At 40.0% G+C, this 22,828-nt stretch overlaps 1 protein-coding gene across 5 annotated transcripts in view; it reads right to left on the bottom strand.

The window, feature by feature from the left end:
- Positions 1-22,828, bottom strand: part of kif6 (kinesin family member 6) — an 86,757-nt gene that overhangs the window by 41,895 nt on the left and 22,034 nt on the right. For all 5 annotated transcript variants that reach the window (XR_014871159.1, XM_085143206.1, XM_085143204.1 and 2 more), the window contains exons 6-12: positions 22,183-22,312; positions 17,877-18,083; positions 16,402-16,545; positions 16,042-16,128; positions 8,792-8,895; positions 5,630-5,735; positions 675-834 (exon numbers count right to left, since the gene is read on the bottom strand). Coding sequence is in view for 4 of the 5 variants with exons in the window: in XM_085143206.1 (XP_084999332.1) it covers positions 675-834; positions 5,630-5,735; positions 8,792-8,895; positions 16,042-16,128; positions 16,402-16,545; positions 17,877-18,083; positions 22,183-22,312 (938 nt within the window). In the remaining variant the exon portion in view is untranslated. The remainder of the gene's footprint in view (positions 1-674; positions 835-5,629; positions 5,736-8,791; positions 8,896-16,041; positions 16,129-16,401; positions 16,546-17,876; positions 18,084-22,182; positions 22,313-22,828) is intronic.

The following is a 22,828-nucleotide window of genomic DNA, read 5'->3' as shown; positions in this document are numbered from 1 at the left end:
CAAAACTGCATCAATTTAATGTCTAAGAGGTAGAGTAGCAGAAACAAGCAATGGTACCCTGGATGATGGTTCTCTTTCCTGATAATTCACAGGAGAGATCTTTGAAAAGTACATTTTGGGTAAAAATTCAACAGTCATTTCACCATATGGGATAGGTAGTTAGTCAAAATAAGTTAAAACACATAAGAGGTTTGATGTTTACATACCAAGGTCCCTAATTATTTTTCCCTTTGTTTGTAAAACAATTTTTTAGTTTCATTTTTATTGCTTCTTATTGACGCTCAGTCCAGGAACCTGGCAACTATTCTAATGACTAAGCTTGTGGATGCAAAAGCCAATTTTGCCAAGTTTTCTTGTGCAGCCAGAATATCAAAATAACAGAGAACAGAAATGTAGGCCAAGACGTTGTGTTCTGTGTGCCTCGCTGATTGTTAAAAGAAAAATAAGTCAGACGGTAGCTGATGGTTTAGAAATTGTACTTCAGAACATTCAATCCCTTATTGCCTCTCCACACAGGCTTTGATCTATGTGCAACTAATGCTCAAACATGATGGATCAATAAAACACAGACTAGAAACAGAAAGAAAAAAGTCTTCCAGTATGAAATATCAGATATTTCTTTATAGAAATTAACTGGAGCTGAAGTAAGCTAGCTGCAGCAAGCCAAAGGATACTAATCTCGTTATCACGTTGCCCGAGCATCTCTTTTAATTTGGCCACCTCTCCTGCACTTTGGTGGCTGTGTTGAATTTCTTCTTCCCTCCCTGTTGCTGCTGGTGTTGCTTTGTCATCACTGGATCTGTTTTTTCCTCCCTTTTTGTCCCAAATAATTACCTGTACACACACACACACAGACACACACACAAAGAAAGATTTCGTGATTTTTTTTTTTTTAACACAGGTGCTCAGACAGGGTCTTTAAATCTGAAACATATTAGGGGAAATGTAATTTTCCCAAATGCAGAAGGCACAGATGAGGAGTGAAGCTTGACCCTGAACATTTTGCGTTAGGATGATGCTCCCCAGGCTTGTAAAATAACTTTTCAGTTTCATGTCATCGCTGTGGCACAGAAACACAAAAGATAAACTGTTGAACAAAAGCCTGAAATGGTGACAATCAGCGCTGGGAACAAAGAGAAATGAAATGAAATTCAAACCGGACGAACTCTTACACTGGAGTGCGACTCGGGTGATGCTCGGAGGAATGTAAACTGAACGGGAGATAGAGTTTGCGGATCATAACAAACTGAAGGAGAGATAAACAGACATTGAAGTGGGGTCTGGAACAGCTTCTGGTGGCTGCTCAAACTTCAACCAAACCAAAGCCCAGGGACGGCGTGAGTACTGCAGCATTTTCCCATTGCTCAGCAGCAGCAGCAGCACGTCATTGCCTAAGACTTTCTCCATAAATTAGAACTTTTCTACAAACATTTTATGCACAACATGCAAACTGAGTAGATAGCCAAAACAAAAAGAACTGTAAAAACACAAATTTTCTAACAACAACTTACCCAAGTGTTTAGTTCAGTCTGAGCACCAGCTGCCAGATATTAAATACAACAATACTTCTCTGCACAAGTCCAAACCATCTCCGCCTTGCCTCTCTAACTTTGTCTCCAAGTAACTCAACCTGTGCTGTCCCTTTGATATAATTATTTCAACAAATGTCTCAGGAACCCCTCCCTTAAATGGGATTGAAGGCTCAATCGAAAATCTTCACCACCTGGCAGCACCAACCACCTTCACTATTGTGTATGTTTTTGGTATTTCTTTTTAGCTACCGGCATTTCAGCAAAAGGCTTTTTTTTGCCTGTTTTCACTGAAAATCAATGTTTCTTGAATAAAGGTTGTATTAATACAATGTAGCATCTTGTGATACAAATTGGTATTGCACTTAAGTACAACCCAACCCTATTTAAACTTCAGTTAATATCACTTCAACACCATATATAGATAATTTGGACATAAGGTCATGACAGGTGTTCCTTCAAAAGTTTTAAATCATTTTTAAACACATGAATTTATACTTTTTAGAACATTTAAGTCAACTTTTTTAAAAGGTTTAAAAGGAACTGGAGTTCACAGCTAGAGATATGTGACTCTGTAGGGTACAACATAACCAGTGCCAGGCTGATAGCCACCTTACTGACACAGCAGGAAGCCAACACTGAGTGTAGATGAATGCCGACTATCAAGTATATTTAGCACATGTATGATTAAAAAGGCTTAAAGGATGCAGCCCAGTAAGCATCTACAGGGAAAACCACCAGCAGTTAAAATTACATTGTCATAGTTGGAGCTCTATGAAATACCACAAGCATCAAACAGGTGGCGCTGCTACAGCAACGGCGAAAGAGGATATTTTTTTCTAGAGTTGACAGCAACAGTGTCATTACTATAATCGCAATCAAAACCTCCACAGGTAAAGAGCCCTTTATCAGATCAATTCAACTAACACGGCACTCTTCAAGCTTCATGTTCAACAAGCTCGAACATGAATAGATGAAATCTTTTCAGCTACTCCCACTATTTTAAAATAATGACAGACAATCTGAATTAAGAACAAGTTAAAACCAGAAGCTTTCTCTATGGAAACTACTTGTTTATTTGACACAATCTCTGACCAACAAGATTGCCTCTCTCTCTTTCTATCTGACATACCTGTAGCATGCAGGATGTCCAGTATTTACTACATTTATTTTAAAGCTTACGTTAACGATTATTTTGCAGATTTAGACTGTAAATATAAAGGGCTACCGAAAACTCATTTTTACAGGTTAGTTCTTCCTTAATCATTAACCCCTTGTTTCACACCAAATGTTTGTAGGTAAGCGTAAATGCATGTAGGAACACATCCTCGACTGTATGCTTAAATGTACTGTATAGTTGTTATGTACGCTTCTCAAATGTATGGTTTTAATCCAAACTGTAAAGCACTCTGTAACTGTGTGTTTTAAACAGTTTTGTTTAAAGTTATAATTATTATCCTTATCCTCGTAAATTTCTATTGCAAATCTACTGCTAATATAAATTGAATACATTTTGCAGTATTATTATTGATGAACTTCCATAGAAAACAATGAAGATGACCTTTTTTACAGGACAGTAAATATACAAAAGTAGCCAGGATGTACTCTGCTCTTAATGTTATGTTGGTCACTGCTGTACGGTGGCCCTGAGAGGCCAAACGGACTGCAACTTAAGAAAATACCAGCAATAAGAAAAATGCTGTAAAAGCATACAAAACATAACGGAAATAGGAAAAACAAAAACAAAAAAACAAAAACGGAAATAGGAAAAAGCAGATTTTTCAAAAGCACAAGGGAAGTGTTTCTGGAGAGAAAAACAGCGTTTTTCTTATTGCTGGTGTTTTCTTACGTTGCAGTCCGTTTGGCCTCTCAGGGCCACCGTACTGCTGTGATATTTCCACTCTGTGACACAATACGTAGCCAAGAATTTAAAAAAACAAAACAAAACAAAAAAAATAACTGTGTAAAACTGAGCATTTAGAGCAGTTATTATGTGAAACTTTGACAATGTTGGAAAAGAGCATCTACTATTGGAACAGGATTATCAAGGGAAATAAAGAAAAAGCCGAAGAGATCAACTTTAATATTTCATGTAAATATGTTTGATCTCAGTTAAATGTTTCCTTAACTGCTTATCTAATTCACTGTTGAAAGTAATCAAGACCTCCTGAAAAGTTTCCCAGGTTGTCACAGGGCCATCACTTTCATGTAGCTAGAAAATTTCATTAAACTGTGAAAAATACACAACACATCTTCAAATGGCAGTGCCGCTGCCTTCTAGTGACTCGGGTTAGGTGAGTGGGAAAGAAAATGGCATGGATGAGTTTTCAGATGGGTTGTTTGCTACGATTAGGTGGAAATTCTTGGAAAGTTTTAACTTAAAGACGTGCATTAAGGGCGGCGGGTCAACATTACACCTAGGATCTAATTAAATGGCAAATAACTGCAAAACTCTGTCTTCAGACTTTAGCCAGGCTGTGGGAAAATCAGCCTTCAGCCATCAAAATCAACAACTCTGAGTAAAATCTGACATCACTAAGAAGTAAAACATTTTCAGAGTGAGATTTAGCAGCCACACACAATACCAAAAAGATTTTTCCCGTGACTGCGTACGCATACAATACATTTCTAGTTAATGATTTTAATATTGGCTATTTCAGTGAAATTACAGTGATAAAATTCTGATTAGTCAGTAACCTTCCACAGAGCCTTTAATTGCTTGAAAGCAGGAAATTCATTTAAATAAGTTTCAACCATAACTCAGGGGGTGAGAGCTGGGTGAGCAGTTCAGAAGATGTGGGTCACCTGGTCCAAGCTGAGGTGATGAATGGTGGGAAGTAAACATTTTGGTGGTTTCATTAATTCAGTAACTGAACTGTAAAAATAGACATTAAAAAGATTTAGAGTTCATTAATAAATGTGTGATCAAATTAGTAAAATAATTGCCTATTTTAACAGACATGACAAAAAATAAATGATTAAATTTATGATGAATTCACTGAAAATATGTTGCTCAAATCAAAAGAACCTAATTTAAAAAAGACAATAACACCAGATTATAGGGCTGTTCGATATAACAATATATATCGGATGATGATATAAAAACGTCTATTGTTTAATTTTACGCTATCGTTTGTTTCGCGGAATGTCGCAAAATAAACTGTTTACGGAAATATTTTTTCATCGTTTTGATGGTCACTGTAGTGGCTATATTAATTTCTTAAAGCTCTCTCTTTCTCTTATATTTAATATAACCACACGACAGACGGACAAGCACCCGTTTTTATGCGTTGTCGTTAGCAACAACAACGGTAAAACCATTGCATGTCCGCTTGTTTATATTCCACATAAACCTTTCACAATAAAGTTTAAGATCCTGTTGAAACTTTTCAAAATAAACTGAATCACGTGACAGAGTATGCAGAGTATTTATGGAAGAGAAGCAAAATAAACCTTAGACTCAGATGTTAGAACAGGCTTTTCCCCACAGCACGCCGTGTAATAAATCCTCACAAAGAAAACGGCGACCGTTACAACTTATGTCTAAAAATGTATAGTTTCATGCATCAGTTAAAACACTCGACTCCAGGTACACGACGCCCAGCTGGAAACACACAAATCGAGCTGCCCGAGATTCACAGAATTTACAGAAAATGTAAAATTTTTGTGATTTATATCGTTATTGGGACAATAGATGTCTTAAATCGAGATATGAGATTTCGGTCATATCGCACAGCCCTACCCGATTAATGAAAATTGAAAAAAACAGTGTCTAACTGTCCCGTCCACCAGCTGAGGCGACTTAGCAGGTCTGTGTAGGTTCTCAGTCATCCAAGTAATGGTAGTCTCACAGTGATTTTACCGAATAATACGGGTAATGACCAATGCCTTGTTTCACACCTTGGGTCATGTGACGAGGCACATGATCAATAATGGGTCAACAACACTCTTAAGGGACAATTCCCACTAGAGTTTAAAACTCTCCACCATTTGGTTTTAGCCTCTTGGATGAGAGGTGAGTGTCTTCACAAAACTTAAGTCCAGTCACTTTCTTTCCAAGCTCCTTAGACTGTACACAGAGGTTACTGTGAATACATTACCTTTAGCAGGGAGAAGCAGTACTGGATCTTTCTCATGTCTGGTCCCAGTGACAGTGTCACATCTGGATCGGGATCATCCAGATAAGCCTTGACGAGCTCCTCCAATCTAAACACGTGCACATAAACACACAGAGACCATCTAAGCAGTGCCACACTCCCTCTTATATTCTTCCTCACTCAGCACTGAAACAGTTAAGATGTACATTTGAGTAGTTTAAAATGTGGGTCTGGTCAAAGAAAACTATTTACTTAAACTTGTGTTTCAGCTCCACTGGGTCGGACTGTTGATAAACTATCATTAAACGATAGTCCAAACATTAGTTCTTCAAGATCTGGAAGCGGCCACAGGAAAAGAGCAGGAGGCAAGTGTCCAAACCCATCCAATGTAGACACGACAGTGTGCGGTTTTTATTTTTTGTTCAACATAAGAACATGCAAGGTTTACATGATGAAGGACTTAAAACAAACGCAGCGGTCCTGTTTCAGGGTCCTGCAAGACATCAGTGGTTTCATGAACCTTAAGAATGCCCTTGGATGCAATGTTCAATACTTTGCAAGAGGAAAGAAAAAACACTGGAATTGGAAACTTTCCAAGAAGTGGCTCAACTGTGTGTGATGTGAGCCGTTATTAAGCAAGTGTAGCAAACTAACACTGCTTGTTAAAACATTTACTTTGACTTTAGCTTGTATAGAAGTGGACTGACACAGAAGTGTCTTTTGGAAACATAAAAGGCCAGCAGTCCCGAGGATGTGTGTGCGTTTGGAACTGTGACAGTAAATAACCCAGGATATGCGCAATCGATCACCGCAGGAGATGAGTGGGGACCTCAAATAGAGAGGAAACGACAACAAAAAAACTCCAGCAAATGTGGTCATAATATATACTATTAAAGATTCCCAGTGTGAGTTTGGCACAAACAGAGGCAAATCAAGGATAATCACCTGGGTAGAGAGGAAATAATAAAACGAGTGAACTGTGGGGGCGAAGGCATGGGAAATGCATCAGCATTTGAGGAGCAATCTGCCAAATCCTCCATGAAACCTCTGGTCTGAACCCTGGCCCTGCCCGACTGCCTGGGTCAGTCTGCCACTTGAGTACAGCAGCAGAAATAAAGCAGCGCTGGGAAACGCCATGAGATCTGGTTAAGCCGCACTGAGCAAGACTTCAACTCAGCACCAATGTGAAGCCAGCACCATAAGTTATATAGGCACATTAGGCAGTCCCCAAATACTTATAAATCACCAGACATTTTTCCTTAAGAATCTGTGGGTTTGAGCTTTGCAAATACAAATTACAGTCCATAAAGTATACTCTGCACTTTTCTGTGGGTCTGAGGAGCACCAAAGGATCAACACAGCACTCTCTAGGGCTGAAAATGAAGGAAAGGCTTCAGTGAAATGCAAAACGACTATCCCAACAGACTTCAATGTTAAAGATTCAGCTTTACATTAGAAATAGACATGTTCACAGTTAGCTACAGAAAATAGTTTGGTCTCCATTCCAATTATCAAATTAATAATTATAATAATAATTTGATTATAATATTAGGGGCTGATGCTAGCTGTCCATTAGGCTTCATCTGAAACAGGCCGTGTTTGTGGTGTTGGTGCCTTTTGGAGATTTTCTAAAGCAATTACATGAAAATTAATGTCTTTCTGTGTGGTTCACTGTCCTAAGATTTAAGAAGTCTGTGAAGTCTGCAATTCTAGGAAATTGTTTGTTACTTAGCATTAATTAGCAGGTACCTGTACATCTGTGTAGCACCTATACATACATGCCAACCCTCCCGATTTTTCCGTGAGAATCCCGAATTTCAGTGCCCCTCCCGAAAATCTCCCAGCACCACAATTCTCCCAAATTTCTCCCAAATTTCTCCCGATTTTCTCCCGATTTTCCACCCGGACAACAAAATTGAAAAACTATATCCCAGATTGGCCCAGCCAATTCCAGTTTCCAACAATGGCTACTACTACTGCAGCTACTTAGTTCAATATTACTCTTTACTCTTTCTGGTTGGCAAAATAAACTTTTAGCGTATTTTCAGGCGAGAATGTAGCTGTGTAAACTTCAAATATCTGAGCCAACGAGAACAGCAAACTCCCAGCACATTGTTTTCAAATCCGGTCTTTCGCTACTCTGGTTAAACATGATATATAAGTCACTTAAATAACTTAAACATGTTATTGTTTGGCCCTTTTCAGTGTTTTTTCAGTAAATCGGTTTGGCTAAGATTAAAGTTATTAGATTAGATAAAATAAAACTTTATTAATCCCTCGGGTGGGTTCCTCCAGGGTTTTCACACAGCTGAATAAACGTCAAACAGAAAACTGATTAAACAGAAGTGTGAGATGGTCGAAAATTTACGCCAGTGTCTGGTTATATTTTAGACAGCAGGGAGCAGACCGCAGAGTTTCACTCCATCGAGAGAGCTTGTGATGTAATTCTGAAGGCTAGACCATCCAATTTCACATTACTCATTTCCAGTCTACCCAGCTTTCGGAGGACCTGGCCCACTTAGACTGGAAGGCCGGGTCCTCAGGTGGATGCAGCCTCTGAATTTGGCTGCATCCACCTGTAAATTTGGATTTCCACCATTGTAAATTTGGATACCCCTGCTGTTTCCGGCTGGACAATAATAACGGTGACATTTAACTTATTTTATCCGATAAATAAACATTGTAAAATTCAAGTTTTTTGTATATATATGTATATGTATACCACCCCACCAACCGCCCTTTTGAATGTCTCCCTAATTCTGAGGTCTCAAGGTTGGCAAGAATGCAGCTATAAGTTTGTTGATGTGGCTTGCAAACAAAACCCCTTGGTGTTTGCACTTAACCTTCCACCCTCTAATCCAAATATGGTCATGTCTGACTCAGTGAAACTAAATGGCACGAAAATTTTAACTAAGCACTAATTAGCAATATCTGTGTCTGTGTGATCTTCATCTGATCATCTTCTGGCACAAAAAACAACATGATGATGGTGATAACACTAATGCAGAACCCACATATCATTATGTGACGTCACATCTTTTACATACAGTCTGTGGAGCTTGGATACACGTTTGAGCTGCTCTACATTCTTAGTTAACTCGAGAACAACATCTGACGATGCAACGATTAAAAAGATGAGGACTTTAAAAAGTAGAGGTGACGTACTTCTGGATCTCCTCTGGAGTTAGTCGGTCGTCTCTCTGCTCTCCAGTCACCATGGCCAGCTCCTCCTTAAGTGACAGGATCTCTCTTTTCAAACTTGCTATCAGCTGAAATACACACCATATACACAGAAAGTGGGGATTAATGCACACATTTGCAAGTACAGTACTCCACACAGACAGACGCTCATACACAAGCACGTGCAGACAGAAACTATCCAGCTGCTGCCAACTGATGAGACAATCCTGCTGAAAATAATCTTGCGGCTTATGTTGCTGATGCTTTCTGAGGTCAAACTTAAGTGATTCCAGACAAGTGGATACTCGAAGAAGAAAAATGCAGAAAGCAAAACACAAAATAGCATTAAACCTCAACGGTGGCTGTCTCTCCACACGTGTTTGGTAAGGACTCAGCAAGCCAACAGGCTGCTGGCTGTCCGGGTCTGGTTACTCTATATATACGTATAAAAAGCAAAGTATGACACCAAGCCCAGACACGGATTCTTAAATAAGTACTTAGACAGCCAGGTTTTGGAAAAAAAAGTTACAAGAAGAATTTATATTAATGTTTAAAAAATCATAAGCCTGAGAAACACTACTGATCAAGAAAGGTGTTTTTATTTAGAGCAAGAAGCCTCGTTCGAGTGATTTACACTGACAGCAGTATGCTTGTTTATCACTGAGAACCAAGGCTCCTAGAGAGATTTTTTGATTAAAGAGGCTCAATAACAAAAGATAAAAGAGAATTCACCACCACAACCTTTACTCTCTGGAGATAAGTCTCCCTCTTTTGAAAGGCTCTATGCCTAAAGAGGTCAGTCTAAGCAGCCTCATGTCAGTCTAGCAGAGGATTAACTGCCATCTGGCTGCCTAACACGTAAAGGATTAGTCAGTCAGTGATCACAGATTTGGACACTGCTCATCTCATGGGACAGTGTCAGTTCAGCTTGGTTTCATGAATGTGTTAATGCTCTATTACATCTGCTTAATTCACTAAAACGCGAGATACCAGTGACTCTGGTGATACTGGGGATAATGGTATGATGAGACATGATTTGGTTAATCGTTTAAGGTCCTCTGAACTAACACTGCCAATCACCCACAAAAACATTTTAAACAGGAAATGTGCTTCTTATCCTTAAAGTGTCAGACTGATCAGGGAATTGGCTCCACATGAGGAAAGGATTTGTGTGCAGAAAGTGAACAAATTGTTACAACTTACAAAAGATTTTACTGCATGCTTGCATCATCGTAACACCAAAAGATAGATAAACATTTGACTCTGTGATACTTTGATCAGCAGCAAATTCATTTTTTATCCATGACCATGTTTCTCTATAAAAGTAAAAAGAAGAACCTCTACTTTGCAGATGTGTAATATTGCAATGATGTGGGGCCAATTCACCACAACAGTTACATTGTGCATAGGCAGTACAATATTAAACAGAGAGAAGAACACTAATCAGGTGATTTCCTATGAGCAGCACTTGGGGACAGTGGGAAGGAAAAACTCATTTTAACAGGAAGAGCTCTCCAAAATAACCAGGTTGAAGGATGATGAGCAAGAGGTCAGAGGTGAGTCCAATTCTCATGTGTCACGACCTAACGTAAAGTGCTATGGTAAAATGAAAATGTAGATCCAGACAGCAAAAACATTGTGAATGACTGGCTCAATAACTTGGTATTTACACACTAGAAATCTGTTCAAAAAGAGGAAACAGTCCCAAAAGAGAAAAACAGAGACATGCAATTACATGTTAATGGTGGGGAAAATAGTCAAAGTCAATGGATCATGAAATTACTGAAATGAAGCCAAACCCACTGTAATAAAATTTTTACATAAATCCCCAAATGAAACAACACACTAAACCCTCTAAAAACACAAGTGGCCATTGTTCTTTTTGCTAAAACCCCCTTACTTAAGGGTAAATCCTACTTAAATATCTCAACAGCAAACAGCAAAGGCAATAGAAATTAGCGACTGTGTGCAAGTGTTAGTCAGAGCCACTCCTGACACAGAACTGCTAAAGAGTTAAAGGTCAGTGAGAATTAAATCAAGGACAAAGGTCAGACTGAGTGTCAACCTCAAACTGAAAAGCCAAAGCAGCCAGACACTCGAACACAACTTGAGACGCTTCTGAAAAGAATCAGATCTGTTGTGTGTTTTTGGAAAGGCGTGACTTTGCTGTTTCAACCTCGATCACCCCACATCATCCCGTCCCTGTATTTATTGTATGCTTTAACACCAAACACCACATCTGACCACTCTTCACCAGAGCCGCTCCCTGTATCTCCTTTTTGGAGCTCGTGGTCTGATGTAATTCTTCCAGCTGCATCCCCAAAAGCTGCCCACCAGTTGTTGGTCAGCAGAATTGTGCAGTCTATTTCAGAGCGCCAAGCCCACACTGGCACCACAGTTTCAGGGCAGGCTCTGAATAAAAACGGACTCAAACCATGTGACTGATGATGTCAGCAAACCCTATGGAAACCCAACAACACAAATCTGATGATAGAAGAAACATCCAGATGTTCATTTTCCCTCTCTCTCTCTATACATTTATGTCTGTCACAGTCTATGTACTGACAAACACAATTAACTTTGAAACATTGAACAGGCCTAACTTTAAATTATACCTCCTCTTCTTGAAAACATACCCTCCATCCTGTGCACATAACCACCCACACTAAAGTGTAAGCACTGCAGTATAACCCGCAATATAACCACAGGTTACACCTTAAAGATGTATATGTGCAGCGTTACGCAGTATGCCACTCACAAACATGCTGCTATTATGGGGCCTCTTTTATAAAGGAAGATTAGGCAAAATTTCCCATTACAACTAACTGTGTGCTAGGCCTTTATCCTCCACAACAAAATGCCAACACATGGGCTGAATTTCTTGTGTCATATGGCACTACTTTGGTATTACAGACTAAAACAAGAAGCACTACACTGAACCAGTGATTCCCAAGCAGGAGTACAAGTAACCCAAGGGGTATACTACTAAAGCACCAACTTGGGGTACAAAGACATAGCTTTAGTGACATTTAATTAAAGAATGAAATGTAATGGGGCCGTTTTAAGAGACATTAATTCTAGTTTTAATCATCTTATTTTTTTATCCAAAATAACAGCATGAAAACTAGTGAAACAGCTTGAAAAAACTATGAATGAGCAGTTTCAATTGATAATGTCTCATTACACTACATTCTAAAGATGCTCTATTGGATCTTAAGATGTTAGAGACCCTTTCAGTACAGTGAACTTAATGCAAAATTCCCAAAAATGGTCAGCTGACCATATCCGGGGATGTGCATGGTCTCCAACCAATAGTCTTTAAATGCCGTGACATTTAAACAACGTATTAAGAGGCCCAAGGTGTCCCAGTAAAATATCCCATACACCATTGCATCACCACCTGTCTCAACGGTTGATAAAAGGACAGATTAATGACCCAGGATTAAAAACCCCATGCAAGGATTTTCACACTAGGTTCCTGAACATGTCTCTCCGGATGGTGATAAGCAGGCGTCTGTTGGATTCACAGGTATGCGCTAATCAGAGCTGTCTTTTAAAGCTGGATGTTGTTTGTGTTTTTGTGAATACTGGCTTTAAGTTTAAGAGGGTCCCTAAGTTAACCTCTGCACAAATGCATAACCTCAAGCCAACATTTTTAACCCTTTTAAGAATTAAAGAAATATAAATAATGGGAGTATTAACACATAAATGCATCAGTGAGATGCGACTGTTACAATAGCTGCTGACAATCTCCACTGATGAATGCAGATTGGGATCAGCCGGGTCTAAATGAAGGATTAACGCCAACATCAGTGCTCTTAGAGGAACTAACCGATGCAGCCTTATATGGTGCGGCCACTGTGGCTGACTTAATCATCACAGGTCACTTTCAACACCTCATTCTTTGCCTGTCAGTGAGAGACGTGTTCAGTGTTTTGTCTGGTCTGGCTGGTTTCCTGCTCCTCAGGATTTGAAGCCTGCAGGCTACAGTATAGGACCAGGACCAGACAAATCATTGTGAAAAGCAAACTTCAGGTTTTAAATCACCAAAGCCAGCGACTCCAAGACACAGTGCGCCTTCAGACGGGGCAGGCCAAAAATTGGAGTCAGTGTGTCCCCCCCAAACCACAATAAATGACATCACTCTATTCTGCGTGCTGCGCTGCTGCTTGCTTTGCATTTTCCTCAGTAAACTGGGCCGAGAGATAGATGAGACAGAAGCAATGAACATAAAATGAGAAATACACTAAAAATCCATAAACAGAGACAAGAGGTTTGCCCACGGAGGTTGGGTTTGCCTGGAGCTGTAACTGTGCCGGACCCGACTGGGAGCAGCCAGACACTGTCACAATTACTGAGCCGGCCGCAGACTCTCTTAAAAATACCTCTGTGGGGTTTGCAAGTGGCCAGCCAAGTCTTAGCAGCAGCAGTAATACAGTAGCGGTTGATAGGTTGGGAGCAGAGGAAGTATATACAGCAGTGATGACTCGCTACCATATATCTGCCCATTAGGCCTTTTTAACAACTACCAGGTCTGCAAACTGCAACAGTGGAAGGTGTGACAGGTATTCCAAAGTATCTAGTTTAACTAGAATTACTATTTTGTTACTGTTTTTGAGAATTTAAATTAATTATTTATGTGAGGCAAATAGTAGCTTTGTTAAGAACAGTGTTCCTATTATTAGTGAATGAAATAATATGTAACAAAAAAGCCCCCAAGAGCTCAAAGCAGTCTCTAGGCTGCATTACCTTTTAAGCTAATAGTTGTTATGATCCTGGGTCGGTGATCCAGCGTTTTGGTTTTTTGTGTTATCATTGAGCTTTGTTTTCTTCTAGGTTTTAACTGATAGGTTGATAGTTTGTTTTGTATTTCTAGTTCTCAGGTCCCTGTTTTCTGTCCCCTCTGTGTAGTTTCAAGTCTGTGCCCTTGAGCCAGGTGTATTTCCTGTTTTATTTTGAAGGTCTGTGTCTTATGTCAGTGTGTTGAGTTTGCGTTTCCTCGTGTCTCGTTAGGTCTAATTTCTTCCGTCTGTGTTCCCACCTGTTCCTCGTACCCTCATGTTCTTGCCTGTGTATTTATAGCAGGGGTCCCCAATCCCAGTCCACGAGGGCAGGTGTCCCTGCAGGTTTTACATTTCACCCTGGGTCAACACACCTGAATCATATGATTAGTTCATTACCAGGCCTCTGGAGAATTACAAGACATGTTGAGAAGGTAATTTATCCATTTAAATCAGCTGTGATGCATCAAGGACACATCTAAAATCTGCAGGGACACCGGCCCTCGTGGACTGGGATTGGGGACCCCTGATTTATAGTGTGTCTCCTTGTGTGCTCGTTGCTGATTTGTCTGTGTTTTTTCCTGCATCATTCTGTGTCATCTCCCCGCGTCTCCCTGCATTTCTGTTCAGGTTTCAGTTCTGCGTTTTGTTAGTTTTTTCCAGTTTAGGCTTTTGCTTAGTTTCCGTCCACACCTTCGCTGTTTCTGTTTGTATCACCACCTTATGATTAAACTCAAATGCATCTCAGCTGCCTTGGGTCCTTTAAGACGTTTGTACTGATAATGACATGACTATTAACCGCACTGTTAACTGCAAGCTTTTTATACAATATTATGCGACAATGTATTTCTAACTAAGTAGGCAGCTCAATCGTTTTCACTTGACTTCTTTCTTCAAAGATATTTTGGGATCAATTTAAAAGACATTTTAAGAAAGTTTGACCTTATTTGACCTTGAAGAGGTCAGTGATCCAAAGTAATGTGATATTTTGAATTGTCATATGTCTTTACCTTTCCATATGTTGTCAATACAAAAAATGACAGTAAGAAAATAGCTCTATACAGCATACTCATCATTTTGACCTTGGGATCATCTAGTGACCTTGAAAGAGAGGTCAGGGGTCAAATATGAAATGTGTCTAACTTATTATGCTTTTTGTCAGTTTTAAACCAATAAATCATTAAGTTGACCTTGAAGACCTCAGTGGATGAAAGGCAAATTTCAATGGATTGTTAACATGACCCCACTCTCAACACGTTCTCACTCCCAAAGCGTAACATTTTACAAGGGTGACAAATCGTCAATATATTACGCTTCCGAGCACCCAACACGTCCCTACATTACGAGATCGGAAAAATGAGAACCGTTTGGAATGAATCTACGCATGTACGTTCATTTTACTTAAATTGCTTTGGAAAACACTATCTAACGTCATTAAAGCGCTGGTTAAGAAGTGAACTCTGAGCCTGTCTCCAGCCAGAGACAGGAAGGGCACTGTCCATCTCCCCGGAAAAAGCTGGGAATTGCTCTTCCCTCGGCGGAGCATGTATTTTAGGAATAAGGTTAGGGTTAGGGCTGAAATACATGGCTGGATTGTGTATTACCGCGGGACTGTCATTCTACTGGATTTCATCCATAAACCGGCGCGTAGCATAAGACCGCAGACGGTCACCTTTTGCGTTCCTCAGGAACGCCGCGGGACTTGACAAATCGTCAGTATATAATGCCTCGGGAGTGAGAACGGGCTGCCACTCTACACCCCTACAAGTTTTAACCAGAATTTATTCAAAACTTCCCGAGGTATTGGTTATTCCTTGCTAAAATAATAATTAGTATTATTAGTAAATCCCAAATATATAGATACCAAATAAAAATAATGATGTTCAGCCGACTACCCACTCTTGGTTTTAAGAAAAATGTCTCCTCATAACTACATCTGGGGAAACACTACTCAGTCAGCAGTGCAATGTGTAATTTCTGCTTCCTTGTATGACTGTGTGCAAGGACATATGTATACACCAGCTGAATATTTTCTCAAGAGGCTGGGAATTATTGGGAGAGAATATGCCATAACAGAATTGGAGGCATGTAAACAAGACAGAGAGAGATTGCAAACAGGACGTGTGAGCAGTCTAAATATCACAAGATGGACGGGCGTCCACGTGTTGAGGGTGGAAAACGGCTTCTTTCAGACCGACTGTGTCACAATGGAAAAACTAACTTGGTGCTGGAAACCCAAAAAGGACACTTAAGCACATGGTGGGTTACACTTAGTTTAGAAACTGGATTCTCACTGCCGTTCATTTGCCGATCAATTTAAGGTCTGGAAGCTTAAGGGAGGGTCTGGCCAAAATAAAACGGCACATTAAATCATGGATCTGTGGTGTGATTGTGCAGCTCAGCGTCAGAATTCCGAGGGCCTGGCGAAGCAGCGCGAGCGTCTGATTGTCTCACCAGCGCAGGATCCAGTTCTTCGTTCAGTATCGCCTCGTTCTTGATGACAGCCACACGCTGTGCGAAGCGACACGTCGAGATGGACTCCTGAGGAAAATAGTTTGAAAAATCTGTCAGTGATCTGATCTGTCAGTAGGAGTGAAAGAAAATTAATACCCCTGATTACACCATAATTTAGTAATCATGTGATACTGTACATTTCCTCAAAGTAATGCATGCACAGACTCAAAAAAGGTAACAACACTTTCTCTACAAAGCCCACCGACAAAAGTAGTGTCCTAAAACTACAACAAAGTATTGTTTTTTGAGGGAATCTAAGAGACTTGTGTCTGAACATGTCCTCATGCTAACCATGCTTACCTCGAGGTTCCTTCTCTCAACTGCCATAGTGGCAATCATGGTGGTCATGCAGTTGCCCCCAAGACTGTCCCTCAGAACAGACGTTAACATGGAGTTTCTGTAGGGAATATGGGAACGATTCTTCTCTGACAGTGCTATGATGACCTGAGGAAGAGAAAAGTGTTGACATGACTGAGAAATACCACGAAAAGTCGGCACACGGCTCATGATTCTAAAGGCTGCCATTATTTTTGCATTATTTCTACAGTGTTAATCACATCTTCACTACATAAGACCTTTCTATCTGTACGCTGCTAACAGAATTCTACTGGCCAATCAGATATGCCTCTGTATGAAGAGCCGACGAGGGACTGAACTGCAAAACAAAAATCTTGAAAACAAAAATCGGGCATTCTCAGCCAACAGTTTAGCTTTTTAATATGTAGACTGGAAATGTCCACGCCCAAATCCTACAAATTTGGGCCATTACCACCCCCCCGACAGAGACTAAAAGACTACATACACAGAAAAAGGGTAAAAGTTATGTGTTGAGCAGCATTGTTGGGTTTATTACCAATGGGCTTAAAAAGCTTAAAAATTAAGCCACTGATGAAGTGGCAAAAATTGCAATTTTTCTAATGGCCACTTGAAGCTGACTCCAAAAGACTTTCATGTTAAGATTTCCAACTTTACAGCATTAAAGAGCCTATTTAAAGCCTGGCCTCTTTTTTGACCTCTATGGATAGGTTTTAACACTTGCAAGTGAATATTATTTATAACTGCTTAACATCAATAACTGAGATAGGTGTGCTGACACAGTCTGCCAGCCTTCATCCATTAGTTTGGCCATTAAACTACATCTTTTCACAGTGTGTGCGCGTGCGTGTGCGTGCGTGCATGTGCGTGTGCGTGCGTGCAGTTGATGCCATTTGGAGCATTTTCAATGGCTTATCTGTGGTATAGAGCATCCAAGCAGTCTATGCTTCAGTTTAGTGATTTTATTAGTCCTTTATTTGTTACCTGTAACTCAATATGTGTGTCTGTGCATTGCATCTGTTCAGTTTATGAATGCAGTTTGCTAACCAAACTGCTACTAGTTTTGCAGTACTCTGCAAAATCCCCAGGGATAAACTGTCAACCTGGCGGAGTGTGCACGATATCATAGGAAACAAACTGCAGCCACTCTCAGTATATGAGTGCACAGTGTCTTTGAGTCAGCCCAGGGCTTCAAAACGGGCCTTCACAAATCAGTGGGAGATTTCACAGTGGCTATTTCCATCTTTTTTTAATCCAGTCAATGTTATTAACACACAGGGAGTAGTACAAATGAAGCAACTGAAGTCCTTGGGGGAAAGAGCTAAATTTCTGTTTGGTATCAGTAACAAGAAAGCAAACATTAAACCAACTGGTAGATTATATCTTTACACTAAACATGTTTTGTTTTGTTTTTTAAATTCTAATCTGTATTACTATATAACAAAGAAAAAAAAGCCTACCTGTTCCAGGTAATGGAGAGAGAGGTTGATATACTTTGCATCGGTGAGCAGCTGCCCATTTAAACCAGTCTTGCTAACTCGGTCCGATCCTGCCAGATCCACCAGGTGGAGCTTGGATCGCCGCAGGGTGGCTGAACCAGGTTCACGCCTGCATAGGTGCACAGTGAATATACAGTGGGAACGAGTGGACGCCTGGTTCATGGGAGTCTGAGGATGACAAAAGTGGTCAAGTGATAAGAACAGATTTTAAAATAATGTTGCAGTTGCAGGTTTGTGTGAGAGTAATAATCCTGAATCCTGATAAACTGGCACACATGGTGAAACCAAAAAAACAAAGGGGGGAATTCATTCTTCATTTCTGGTATTTTCCAATTCAAACAACAACAAAAAAACACGTTCCCTTTGATTCTTATTTTTTTCTTTTTCCCACTCATTTATAGATCAAAGTCACAGCATGTGTAACCAATGCGCGGTGAACACATGGTAGCGGCTTGACAAAAGCTGAGGCTGATTTTCAGAAGGCCACTGGAACAGCAGAAAGCAGGTTGAGACCAGAAGGAGACAGAAATAGAGCATGAGTCACTCTGCACAAACACGTTTTATTAACTAGAGGAGGATGAGGACATTGCTGACAGAATAAACAGAGGAAATGGACATTCACTGACATAGCGCTGAGCATGCACTTCTTGCAGTTTGAACATGTGATGCAGGTTCTATTAAGCAGCTTTTAATTAGAAAGGAGGTGTAATCTCATCTTGTAACTCTCAGTCATCTAAGATATTGACATGAGCCACTTTTTCTCTCTGCTAAAAAAGATCACCATTGACAGTCTAAAAAAGCTGCTCTGACTCTGACTTACTCTCGGCATAAAAGTGCCAACACCTGACTGTTAGGGTCATGACAGGTAGTGACAGATCTTTCACTATCTTAACCCTCTGCTGTCATCCCTTTCCTCAGTGCAAATTCCCTTCACTCTACACGTCTATCTTTTCTCCATATTGTATCCCTAAAGTAATGTGAGGCAGCTCTTATATGTTGAGCTGGGATCACATTTCTAATAGTTTTGCATAACGGGTCAAGGTTGGAGATAGTGTGTCCATGCTAAATTAGAGAATTTACTTCAGGAACCCTTTTCCATTATTTCCCTCTGTAGTCTTGTGGATATGGATATATGTTGTGGGACCTACCATGTAGACAGATGGAAAACTTGAGGTGGAAAACAGAGCAGTGATGTAAATAAGTAAGGATGATTATTAAATCAATGTTTAAATATAGAAAGCATAAATGCTCAGGTTATATCCTGTCGTTTGCCCTGTGGCATCTGGAATGGGCTTCAGCCCCCCTTCCCGACAGGAGGAAAATGGATTGATGATAGGATGGATGGATGAACAGATGGATCATAGTTCCTGAAGTCATAGAGTAACTTAGCATATAAGCATGCAGGCACACTGGGGACACAATGGATATTAATAGTTCTAAACAATGTGTCCACAGGGGAAATTATCCCAATTCAAAACATATAAACTATGGAGTAACATCAGTAAAGTACAAGTTGTCCTCAATGGAGTCATGTCCTTTATTCTCCTGTGTTCTACATTGACCACATGCAGACCTTATGATAACCTCACACTAACCACACACAGTGTCGCAGGGAATCAACAGAAAGTGGTGCTACAACCTGCTAAATATATAGAGATTGCTGATCCAAAATACTGAGAGGGAAGCTGAAATTTGAAAGTGTACAAACGTGTAATTTTGATTCTGATTGGATTCTATTCTGGTTCTATGCACCCAGCTTACCCCCATAAGTTGGAGGGGAAATCTGAGAGAAGAGGAGAGGTCTAAGTCCGACATCGATGTGAAGCCGAAACAGAAAAGAGCAAATGAGAGGAAACCTTTCCTTGTGAAGCTAAGGTGCGTTTTTTTTTTTAAGTCCTGTTCAATAAAGTTGTGGAGGGGATTGTAAAGTCTCAAACCGAGTGAGCTCACTGCCTGCGGAGTACGATGTGATCCGATGTGTCATCTATTAGCCACATGGCTGGGAGTAACAGAAGAAAGAAAGCATTGCTTTTAACTTTATTGGAGGGTCTGCATGGAGCAAGTACTTGAGTGCTGATTCTGGCAGAGACCATTTGACCATGTGGAGGGTTCTTTGTTTGCTTCAGGCTCAAGAGTAACCTTCCTGTGATGAAGTCCCAAAGAGGACGAGTCAACAAAAGTCTGAATGTGGGTGGACAGCAGTGGGGTCTCCCCTGCTGCACATCGCAACCCTTTAAAAGTTTTATAATGAAACTTCTGAGAATGTGTTTGCACTGAAATATCCCTGAAGGTTTCACAGCAATCGACATAGGAAGCGTGTCAACCAAACACATGCAAAACAAATGTAATATTGTTCAGGGTCCGGGATCTGACACTGAGGGGGTCATGGAAAGATATCATCACATACAGAGTTATTTTCCACTCTTTGTGATTGTCCCACCGCCATTAATATAACCTCTGCTGAATTAGTCTCACCTGTGACCAAGTATTCTGTCCATCTCATTACTAGACTCTTATGTTTAACCTCGTCTGTTGCCAAACGGACTTGTTCTTGTCATAATCGAGCAGGTGCTGTATTGAATTGCATTTTTATTGTTTCTAGTTTTTTTTCTTCCCTCATATTTTTAATTCCGCTGAATCCTTAATGTCCCTATTGCAGAACCTTTTGCTTGTTTCGTGGTTTTTAAATGCCTTTGGTGCTGCTCTCTCTGTCTCACATGTTTGTGTTACAATTCCTGTCTAGCCCATGTGACCTAGACCATATGTTCTTTCTGTGCCCAAGACTCCATGGCTTCTGGAGTCAGTATTCAGTTATTCTTTCCAAGGCTCTTGGGACCTAAATCTGCATGGACCCTTTTCTAGCTGTTTTTGGGCTTCCAGTCAACACTGGTCTAACCAACCCTACACACTTCAAAATATTAGCCTTTACATCACTTTTGGCTAGACGTTGCATCTTACTCCTTTGGAAATCTTCAAAGCCACCTTCAGTTTCTTTTTGGTTTAGAGATGGGATGTCATTTCTTAAATTGCAAAAGATAGGCCTTGTGGCGAAGGGCAAATACAGAGAATTTTATTGTATCTGGGGCCCCGTAAACTATTGCAAGTCATTAAACGCTCTACCAGCTGATTAATATCATATCCACCCCCCCCCCCCTTTTTTTGTGTGTGTGTGTTTTGGGGTTTGTTTGTTTGTTTTTTCAATTTTATTTAAGTGTGTGTGTGGGTGTGCCTGTGCCTGTGTGTGTGTGTGTGTGTGTATTATCATATCTGTTCATGTAAGAAAAACTAAAAAATAAGTGAGGGGAACAGATTGTATTGTCATTGTAAACTAAAGTACACTTGTCTCTCAATAAAAATATATATTAAAAAAAAGATATAAGTCAACTAGCAACAGTGTGTTTGTGTCCAGACAAGCTCTCCTTTTATTTTTTATCTCAGCAAAAGAATTGAGAATAAGCAAACTGGAAACAACAGAAAAACATATTGTGTATTGATTCTGTTCAATTAATAAAGACATTATATATTAATAGATTTTCTTGTGTTGTACATCATGTAAAATGGTGCTGTATCATTTAAACTTCAGTTTTATATTGATTAAAATAAAACATGTCCAATATTTCATATTTTCCCACATTTTGTGATACTCATATGAAACACTACCTACTAAACATATTAAAAAGTTCCAGAAACTCAATCTTAGATCCTGAAACATCCACTATTTTTTTTTTACTTGTTTCATGATAGCATCACAGCCGCACACAAAAAAAAAGACTTCAACATTCTCATTAAGACTAAAGAGCCTGCCTGTTTGAAACCTGATTATCCTGTTCACTTTTACTGTCTGCTATTTACTTACAAACTACCGACACGAGCAAACGAGGTGAGATCAGCCTTTTGCTCCGAAGCTCAGGTTGCAAAGCAAAAGCTGACCCACCGCATGTCTCATCAGCGTGGGGAGTCTGGGCGTCTGAGTGTGGAAAAAAACAACACCACAACATAAACATAAATTACAGAGAGAATGCTTGGTTTTACTGGGAAAAAACACGGTAAAAAGGACCACGTGGGACCAAAATAATATTTTAGATGGGTCTTAAGGTACCTTTTAGAAGGCATATTGCATTTGTGGACAAAAAATGCCTTTTATGCTGCTTACCCCGGTAGTGGTTAGCGATATTTTTGTATGCTGCCTACAATCCTAATTCTTAACACTGCTTTCATAGCATGTAAATTAAAAAGCAGAAGCCTTTATTTCCCTTTTTGCTCTTACTTCAGCGATCATACGATTGGTGTCACCAAGGAAGAGTAGATTTAGAGCCTCCTCCTCATTCACTGACTGCTGCAGGGACAGGTTCCTCAGATGGATGTTTTGGTCTTGATCCTCCATAATCATTACTTTTCTGAAAAAACAGAAAAAGAATCTTTATTGGGGGGAATTATCAAAGACAAATGACCAGAAATCAGACAAAACCCCAATCATTCCAAGCAAAGCAATTACAAAAAAAGAATTATCCGAGTTATGTCATCCATTTCCCTCTCTTTACCAGGCGTCGCTCAGCTCCGAATCCAAACAAACCACACATGCATGTCAGTGTGGGCTGCGACCCACTTTGTGCTTTATCTATCTGGGAGTTCATGATTTGATAACAGACAGGGCTTGCTTTTAAAAACAAACAGGTGATTCGTTCTTGCCCACATCAGGCACCCTTTGAAATACGGTGCACTTAAGGAACCCCTGTGATCTCACCACATTATTTCCATCCCACCACAGGGGCTGTGACAGTATGGCTACTAGAGTGACATGTCAAAGAGGGTGGAATGATACGCGAACACATGCAGACAATTATACTAACATGTGTAGGCAATTGAGATGGTTTGATAAAACAGAATTAATCTTAATGTGATTAAAAGCTGTG

This window comes from Neolamprologus multifasciatus, chromosome 19, assembly GCF_963576455.1.
Source record: "Neolamprologus multifasciatus chromosome 19, fNeoMul1.2, whole genome shotgun sequence".
Lineage (NCBI taxonomy): Eukaryota > Metazoa > Chordata > Actinopteri > Cichliformes > Cichlidae > Neolamprologus > Neolamprologus multifasciatus.
Note: the sequence above shows the minus strand (reverse complement) of the source record. Positions and strands in the feature narration are given on the sequence as shown.